The sequence below is a fragment of the Lagopus leucura genome, unplaced genomic scaffold (assembly GCF_019238085.1).
Source record: "Lagopus leucura isolate 7727_CA_CO unplaced genomic scaffold, USGS_WTPT01 Super-Scaffold_100016, whole genome shotgun sequence".
Lineage (NCBI taxonomy): Eukaryota > Metazoa > Chordata > Aves > Galliformes > Phasianidae > Lagopus > Lagopus leucura.
In genome coordinates this window covers 7,555,919-7,565,767 of record NW_024962270.1, presented here as the reverse complement: position 1 = coordinate 7,565,767, position 9,849 = coordinate 7,555,919, and the positions used below count along the sequence as shown (strand labels likewise).

The following is a 9,849-nucleotide window of genomic DNA, read 5'->3' as shown; positions in this document are numbered from 1 at the left end:
TAGTGGTCAGGAAAGGTTTTTATTGCATAGTTGTTGGTAAAATGAGACACCGAGCGGTGAACATACATAAAGTGGCAGTGTTCTCCATCCTAGAGCCAGGATCCAAGCCTGAGTTTGGTGCAGGGCTGAGGAGAGGAGCAGGGAACAGAAAATGCATCCACGTAAACATCCCAGGCTCAGGAGTCTCCATTAAGACATCCTCAGCAACATAAGACACTGCTGATTAAGGAAGAGGTCAATTGTGCAACATCTAATATGATCAAAGTTTACTTGGAAGTGCAGTAAAGCCAAGGCTTCAGGATTCAGTCTTTGCAATTTTAATTACATGCTCAAGAAAAATCAAGAAGAAATCCTTAGGCATATATCAAAATAGAGATGATGACAAGAATACAACTACTAACTCCTCCTGCCGCCTCCTCTGGATTCTCCTAGCAAGCCAGCATTGGAGAATAATTAAATACATTCACAGAAGATTAATCAAAATAAACTTCTTCCCAATCAGAAACCAAACCCAATTTCATGAAGATTGGTCACCTGGAGATTTGGTTTTTCTCCTTCTTTCAGCGAAATATCATCAGCAAGCCAATAGAGATTACTGAGGAGTTAAGCTCTTGTATGGGGTTAGTTACAGAGCCACTTATCATTTTATAAGGGTGTTTTTCAGCACTTTTTGTTTGCTTGTGTGTTCTTGTTCTCTTTCTTTTATTTTATCAGGTTCTTATTTTCACTAAGTAACTAATTGGGAATACACTGCCCCTGAGTTACAACTGTATCGTTCTGCCACCACCTGAATACTGTGTGCAAAATCATCTTCCTTCAAAGTTCCAGAAGGTATAAACCTTGTCTTCCCCTATCCACATTAGTAACAAGAGTTCAAATAAAATAATAAGATATATAATTCTGTAGCATTTTGCTTTTACTCCTTCATGGAATCTTTCCAATGCAACTTCACAAAAGCAATGTAAATAGTCTTTTTTTCTTCTAAAAAGAAGATTATTTTTCCACAGACTATGTAGTGCAATTGGTTATCATGTAGAAAAAAAAAATCTTCAGCTCCATGGAAGGAAATGCTGAAAATAGTTCCAAGGTCTCAATAAAAATAGGAGAGAATATCCAGAATCTTCTATAAAGTATCTTTTGTGTTTAACACAATACCTACTAGTCTGCCTTTAATTGAAAAGTATAGAATCTGGGTCCTGGTTAGCCAGCTGTGCAATGTGCTTTAGTACATCCTTCTTGGTAATGATCCCAAGCAGTTTCCTAAAAAATGAAAACACATTTTTAATGCATCAGCACCCAAGGAATGTATTCTTGCTCTTGCATAACTTCTCCTACAGCAACTATAATGTATTGCAGTAACTGAAGTACTTCTGTGGATCCAACACTGAAACTTCATGCAAAATATGGTACTCGTCAGCACCAGCAGACACTTTACCAAGACATGCTAATGATTTTTATTAACACCTACCTGCCTCCTCCAAACAGATGGACCTGAGCATCTAGGATTGCATTTTAAGTGTTGTTTCTCTCAGCAGCTCAGTTTCCAAAGCATAGTGGTTGGAACAGTCACGATAGGAACTATGACAACTTCTGCTGGGAAGGGTTGCTTAACAATGCTATTTTCTGTCAGAAACTGGAAAGAACAACTGGTCCAACTGCACCACAGCGAGGGACAGCGAAGGACAGGGAGAGAACTCCTCTTTAGTTTGGCTCTTCAAGGAGCAGATTGCTTGTTTTAATTCTTGGCTCCTATTCCTTCCCACCTCACCAAGCACACTGCTTCAGAATTGATACCACAGTGATTTCAAGAGATAACGTGATACACATCACCAGATTTGTAACAAAAGGCTGAGAGCTTTTCATTAATTTTAGGTACATCAAACCTATTCAGAGCTGTGTCTGACCATTTCACTAGCTCACAGTTACTGTTTCAACTGAAAGAGGTTCAAGGGTTCACAGCTGTTTCTTTCCAGATCCTATTTGCCTAGAGGAATGCTTATCTCTGCATACTAGAGGCTTCTGTTTTCTTGAAGAAGAGGTTCTGACTCAGATCTGATCATTGAATGGTTTGAGCTGGAAGGGACCTTTAAAGATCATCTAGATCCAAACCCAATGAACTCTTATACTCCTGCATGGAGTTTTTCTGCCAAAGTTGAGCAGAACACCTCAATGACCTTAACTAATCCAGCACGACCCATTGGGACCTCAGGCCCAGGGCTACCTTCTTACCCATTGTGAGTAACGAGGCACTGGCGCAATCCAAGCTTGCGAAATATATCCACAACAATCTCCATAGGTGTTTGGTCTGTCACTGTGAAAGGACTGAGGTCCAGGATGCTCCTGAGTTTCAGCATTGAGGGGGAGCTTGGAGGCAGTGGAGGAGAGTGGTCAGTGAAATAAATAATTGAAGTGCTAACAATTCCATCCTGCTTCTTCCGGGCATTTTCTGAAAGAAGAAATATTTGATTAAATATCATGCCTCTTTTCTAAACTGAAGAGCATACCTTTTTCTCTTTGCCACACTGAGATGGCCTTAGAAGTCCATTTAAGTTACTCAAGACTCATACCTAATGACCCAAGTGGTGACATGATTCCATCTTCCTTTCTATTCTCTAAGGACTTCAAAGCCTCACCATAAGGGTAAGCTCAGCACACCACGTTACAGGGCTTTGCTTAATGTCAAGCCTGTGTATTTCAGCATTTTGCTCCAGCCAAAAGGACACAAACTTTTAGAGACAGCATATTTTCACCTCCAGAAATAGTAACTGCTGCATATGATTTCCATTCAGAGGACATACACGGTGATAACTGTCGTATAAATGCAAGTCCTGGAGATCTTTAACTCACCAGTTTAAGAGCAGGTAAATAAAGTGATTTGTCCTTTTACCAGCCACTGCTGTGGGTCCCAGCAGGGTAGCTAAAGAAGTATTTTTAAGTGTATAACCTAATGGCTTAGACTCCACACTTCCTAACCAGAGCCAAGAATAGGAAAAGAAAAAAAAAAAAGCCATCAACATGGTGTCAAGAAGCTGATGCTACTCAGATATTCACACTAGTGCATTACTGCCTACTCCTGCTACTTGGACAATTTGGATGTCTGCTGTACTGCTGTTTCAATTTGATATTTACATTCCAAGACTCACTGGGCAGGGAATAACTTGGCATCCAAAACACCAGACTTGATATTCAAAGCAGGCTGTCAAAAGCAAAATCCCATTTTCTATGCATCCTGCAGAAAATATTATTTTTAAAGGATTCCCAAGAGACTCAGAATAACACAAACCCACGAATTCATGGTCACACCACAGAACAGCCTGACAAAACAAAGGAAATGTCCATAATTATATGCTACTGCACTTTTTCTGTATTTTATTCCACTTGATCATAAGCATTTGGCCATATATGTATCAGAAAAGCAATACTTGAGTGCTCCAAAATAATGTGCTGTATGTCCTGAGACTGAAAACTTACCTTAGAAGAACACACAAGGTTGAGTCACAGCTGTAGGCAACTTATTACAAGAAGTATTCTACCTCTGCCCTAGCATATAGCCAGCTCAGGAACCAAAACTTCTCACCATCCATACAACAGACATCAAGCTTGTGTTACAACAGTGCATTAAACCACACATTGGAGAACACACCACAGAGCTCAACACACCTCATGCTTCACAAAGTTTATGAATTAAGCACAGCCATACTAACTGCACTGGTCAAGCCACGCTGTCCTTCACGCTCAATGCACGCAAACCCCACAGTGCTGGGAGATGGAGATGCAGGCTCGTGTAAGTACAGCCACCATCACTACTGACTCAAATCTGTGAAGTAAATTAAGAGTTGGTGCTACTTGAAGGCCTCAAACTGCACTCTGCACCATTTATCTGTAGAGCACCTTGTTTCCTCGCACATACCAATTGAAATGATGAGGTCTCTCCTGAGGACAAACCCAACAAGCCTTTGGGACTCCCGTGACACCACCACTGGATAGCCACTGTATGTGGTTTCATTGATTATGGTCTCAATGTCTTCTACTGTCATGCTGTCCTGAGTGATGACAGTCAGAGGAGGATCATTCCTCCGTGGCCTCATTACATCCATTGCAAGTGTCTTGTGTGAGAACTCCTCCTTGGCTTCCAGGAAAGGATAGCCATTGAGGCGTATGTGGGCATCGTAAATGCCCTCTCGCCCAATAGCATCTGCCACCCACTTGCTGGTCATGGCTGCTGCCATCAGAGGAACTATGTATTCCAGTCCACCAGTGAGCTCAAACATAATGACCACTAGTGACACAGTCATTCGGGTCACTCCACCTACAAAAAGAACACAGAAAAACAGAAGACGTGAACATAGTTAATGGAGATTTACAGCCAGGAAAGCTGTCCTGACATTTACTACAGCCATCCTCCAAAGATGACGTTAATTTCAACTGAGGCAACAGGACATACCCCAGTGCCACATGTCCTCTGATTGCACATCATCTGAATTACAGAGCTCTGTGAACAATGTGGTTTATCTGTTCTAAACTTACTTCTTAAGACTATATAATATGTCAAAACATTTCCTAGTGCCAATTTGCTGTTACTTAACATGAAATTTAGCTAGCTGCAAAATAGTCTGGTCATGACATAAAGTGGCCTTACAAATAACAGCCATAAAGAGATTCATGAAATGATCTCTATGACAAGCTATACACAAAGGTCAAGTAGCATCCTGACATCCTCTGCTTGCTATCATTAATTTTCCTAACAGCAAGGTTTCCCTATATAGAAATCTCAAGCCCCTGGCCAGTCTCACTTGTTCTAACTACATATTTAGGAGATCCCCCACTGAAATTTATCATGTCCAATGATAGATTGATGCTAGTAAAAGAATGTAAACAGGATGATAAACATATTAGATGCTAGACTATGACGTTCCCTATTCTTGAGATTGAGCTCATTTTTTTGTTTGTTTTTCCTGTTGTTTTCTGTTTTTAAACACAGACTACAAGAACATCATCAGCATTTCACTACTACACATTCAGATAGGCAAGCAAGATTCAAACTTGCACTAAGACTTCAAGAGACATCTCTTGCTTACCTAGACATGCTGCAGCCCCAACCATGGCATACAGGCCAGGAGTGATACAGTCAGCTCCTTGACTGCACCAGCCACTGAAGATGATCCAATCATGATGGTAAAATGCCAACTGCTCCATTGCTACCCCTAACAACCTGCCTGCTATAGCACCAACTGCCATGCTTGGGATGAAGAGACCCGAAGGGACCTATGAAAAAACACATCAGGAAATATGCCATTTCTCAGGGAAAAAGTGTTCAAGGCTAGTGACAGTCAAAAGTTTAAGTCAAGACCGATTTAGAGGTGATACTAAAGTTAAAACTGGTATGGATGCCATGCTCCATCACTTCTGCTTGTTCAGCACCAAAAAAATGGTGAGAGAACGCCTCCTTGTGTCCTTGAACTGAACAAGCAACAGCACTGAGAGTGCCAAATGCTGTCCTTACTGAAACAACATGTGTTCTAAGACCTCTGTAACAGAATTTGGATGTATATCTTTCTGAGCAGGAGAAACAGCCATACATCATTTTAGCGTGGGCTAAAACACCACCAACACTCCCTTATGCCTTTCCAACTACATGAGTATTTGAGTACTTATTTATGTAATTCACAGGATTTTCCCACCCCGTTGGCTTCATGTCACTTTGCAATTAGGAAAGGAGAGATACAGAAGAAGTATCAAAAAGGCTTAAGGAGAGATGTGTTAGAAGTATATGGTGTTTGGAACACAGGATTTTCCCATGACCCAGCAGCTTGATCTAGCGGTCACACACAGGTTTCTATTGCCCTCAGTTACTAACAACAGAATAACTGCAGTCTATCACCCCTCAAAAAGCACAGGTGTTTTTTTCTCCCCTTTTAACAGGGCTCGGGGGGAAAAAAAGTCAATTTACTGGGCAAGTAAAAAAACTCTAAGGAGCAGAGTTTCTGCACAGAATGAGAAAAACATCTTTCACAGCTAATTCTCACCTTCATGCCAAAGGTAAAGATTGTGATGAAGACTTTCATTATAAGGGCCAAAGCTAGCTGCCACATGGCTGTGTAAACTCCCGGGCCAGCAGCTCGGTCTGGCAGGTCATCCCCTTTGGTGCTGTTGAAATCATTCACGTACTCGCATAGCTTGGAAGAGTCCAAAATCCCACAGTCATTGAAGAGTTCAGAGATCAGTTCACTGGTGCTCATTCTGGTGTACTCATTTGGGAAGGCCAGGATGGCTGTGATGGCAGTCACTACAAACACCTCGAGCACAGGATATTTACCAAGCTTGGTTGTCTTGCGTCGCCTGCACCAGGCAATGTTGCTGCGAATGAAGAAAGCTCCCCAGAGCCCACCAAAAATTCCCAAAAGGATGAATGGCACAAGCTCCAGAAGATGCCATGGCATGTGGAACTCCACGTAGAAGAGAACCAGGCGGCTGTTCCCAAAAGGATTGATGGAGCGCAGAGTAAACGCAGCTACCAGAGCAGCAAAGAAGGAGCGCCACAGCGTCTTGAGAGGAAAATAGTAACTGACCTAAAAAGGAAAACAAAGCAGATTCTGCCACTTGACAGGACACTGATTGTTGCCCCGTAACAAAACCACTATTGCATGAATTACAAAGCAAGGACTGAGACTGGTGTTCACTGGATACATACCCTCTATTTCAGGCTGAGCACCCCAGATTTGATTTTGAGCTCCTTTCTACACAGATCACAACAACCAGGATGTACCTTGGTTTGCACACATTTTCAGTGTAGCAAAGGCTCTCTATGATCCCTTAAGCAGAGACAACTTATACAGATAAGCTATAAGCTATAAGCTGAATTTGGAGGAGTATTTGTCTTGCATGCTTGCAAGGTCCAGAAGTGCTAAGCAATTGTGTTTGCCATAGCAGCTACCGCAACTATTGCTCAGCTGAGCAAAGCCATCCCATTCTTTCTCTTAGTTAAACCCTGAAGACAGAAGTGATTATGTATTTCATGTCTGAATCAAAAGAATACAAATCAAAACTTCATTGGTAAGAAAAGCAGTTTGATGAGCAAGATAAGTTTGTTGTGAGGCAGTCTGTGACAGAGCTGACAACAGAATATGGACATACAGAAAACATGAGAGGCTGTAGCTGCGAGCAGTGTTGGTGAGCATGGACAGGTTGGGGAAATCTAGCAGGTTTACTGCAAAGCTAGAGAAATACATAATCCAAAATAAGGTTCTCCAGCACCCATAAGAATTACCTGAATCCCCAGTAAAGTTTAGGTTGATTGGCAGACTTAAAATATATCACAAGTCAGTATTCAACAGGGTTTCCTTTCCACACCCAAGTAGTTATGAGTAGACTGTATTTTCAAACCAGCAGGGTCAATTCTTGCAATAATACGGCTCATGAAGAGCTAATAGAAAATGCTGATGTTACCTCTTCCAGACTAAAGAGCACTCCTCCAATCGGTGCACCAAAAGCTACAGACACGCCAGCAGCTGCAGCTGCTGATAAAACCTGTGAGGAAAAACTCAAGTCAGTCACACGTTTTCAATTTCCCCATCAAAAACTTTCCACTTTTCTGTTAGATGTCTTTACTTAAGGAAAAAAAAGGTACAAATAAATCTGCAATCACTACAGAGTAAGTTTGTCTGATCTGTTTTAAAGACAAGACGGAAAAAATGGAGTGAGCTAACTCTTGTAATTCCTAAGTAGCTAAAACAAAACCAGAAAAAATTAGCATTTAAGCAATTCAACTCCTAAATCAGTGGAACCAACATCAATTGCAATTACCATATTCTGTTTCACCTGATTTCACACTGATTTCACCTCACATAAAGCTTTAGTTAAACAAAACTAATATTTTTATGTTCTCCTTATACCTTTGATGGAGTCAACAGTTCTTCCCAAATTAGTGCTGTCCACAGATTTTCTTAGTGCATCCTCATATCCTGCACCCATGTCACTGATGAAAACATTGAAGATCCTTGGCCTGCAAAGCCCCACTAATGACAGCCACCAGCCTGCTCTAATTCCATTAACTATGACCCTTTCATCCTGTCTTCTCAGTCAATTGTTCACCCATCACATTATGTTTTTGTTGAGCTGTATGCTGTATATTTAGTCCAGAAGGACACTGTGAGAAACAGTATGAAAAGTTTTGCCGAAACCCAGAAGTATGACATCAGTTGGCTTCCCTTGGTCAACTAGATGGGTAACCTTGCCCTAGAAGGACATTAAGTCTGTTAACCAGTGACTGCATTATCTTTTAGTTTGTTTTTTTTTTTTTTTTTCTTTAACTCATACAACAATTTTCTCCATTATTTTGCCAGGCACCAAAGTGAGACTGACAGATCTTCAATTAGCAGTATCATCTTTGTTGCCCTTCTTGAAAACTGGGAAAACATTTGCAACCTCCAGTCAACTGACACTTTTCCACAATCCCAAGATGACTGGAAAGTAATTGAGAGTCTTACAGTGAACATCAACCAGCATTTTGAGTACAGGCCGATAAACCCCATCAGTCCCCATAGACTTATATGCATCCAGCTGCAACACCAAATCTCACATAAGCTCAGATCTGGCTGGAATTTATCATTACTGCAGTCACAGTCATCCAACTGAGAGCTCCAGTGGTCCCAAAGCCCACCATCAGCATTGAAGACAGAGGCAACGAAAGCATTAAACATTTCTGCTGTGTCTACATCCCTACTACAGTCTCACCCTTCCTGATGAAATATCACTGCACCACTTTACCTCTCTTCGCTTCGCTTCGTTCTTCCTGTATTTGGTGAAGAGATGGCACAGGATGTTTCCACAGCAGCAGGCAACGTGCACCAGGGGGCCCTCTTTTCCCAGGCTCAGGCCAGAGGACACCGCCAACACTAAGGTAATGGTTTTGATGATCAGCGTCCACTTGCCCAGGTAGCCTCTAATGATGAAACCACTTAAGATAGTTTTGATCTGGAAGTCAAGCACACAGAGCTCTGCAGGCTTTCATTCAAGCCCTGGTCAGAGCTCCCAGTTTGATAGGCAGCGCCAGTCCTGCCTTAGCTTTCCACTATAGTTATCAGAGTTCCTCCCTCCCCAGCTATCAAAGGTAACATAGTAAAAATGCAACGACAGAAATAGCCCTTCAGCCTTTCCTTCAGGGCTGCTTTTCCTAGCAAAAAATAACTTGATGCTGCTTTTCTGTCTTCCACAAACAGCACACTTTTGTTTGTACCTTCTGTAGTAAATTTTGGCATTTACTTTCAGTAAATTGATTTCATTTTTTACAGAGATCATATGGAGACTTAGAACCAGACATGTTTCAGTAACAAAGTTTGGAAAAAAAACATATATACTAGAAACATATGGTGACTTGATGTAAGTACAGTTACATAGCAGGCAAATGTAATCTTTCAATTACCCCACCTTAAAAACAAACAAAAATCCAACACATCAAACACATACTAAAAAAAAAAAAAAAACCCCACACCTTCACTCTCACTCACCTCTGGGATTCCTGAGCCACAGGCATAAGGAGCAAAGCCTTTCACAAGTAACACAGCAAGAAGGGAGAATAACAGAGCCCAGATAACATACATGAAGTAGTTGAGAATATATGCAAAAGCTCCCTGAAATGCAGAGAAAGTTAACCAAATTCAATTAAGCTTTCATCAAACCAGGGCTCTGAAGCAAGCACACAGAAATAGCAGGTAACCTCAAATACAGTTATCATCAGATCAAAACGAATTGCAGTAAGCCTGCAGTTTCAAGGACAAGTTGCATATGCTGAATTAGAGGACTGGGAGCCTACCATATTTCCAAAAGCCATTATATAAAATGGCAAACAAG

At 41.4% G+C, this 9,849-nt stretch overlaps 1 protein-coding gene across 11 annotated transcripts in view; it reads right to left on the bottom strand.

Moving 5' to 3' along the window:
- LOC122182845 (H(+)/Cl(-) exchange transporter 5) overlaps positions 1–9,849 on the bottom strand; it is a 41,952-nt gene continuing 32,103 nt past the window's right edge. For all 11 annotated transcript variants that reach the window (XM_042876462.1, XM_042876460.1, XM_042876459.1 and 8 more), the window contains 8 exons: positions 9,507–9,629; positions 8,767–8,973; positions 7,447–7,527; positions 6,027–6,569; positions 5,079–5,265; positions 3,911–4,309; positions 2,230–2,446; positions 1–1,260 (listed from right to left, as the gene is read on the bottom strand). In XM_042876462.1, coding sequence (XP_042732396.1) covers positions 1,170–1,260; positions 2,230–2,446; positions 3,911–4,309; positions 5,079–5,265; positions 6,027–6,569; positions 7,447–7,527; positions 8,767–8,973; positions 9,507–9,629 — 1,848 coding nt within the window. In that variant the 3' untranslated portion in view covers positions 1–1,169. The remainder of the gene's footprint in view (positions 1,261–2,229; positions 2,447–3,910; positions 4,310–5,078; positions 5,266–6,026; positions 6,570–7,446; positions 7,528–8,766; positions 8,974–9,506; positions 9,630–9,849) is intronic.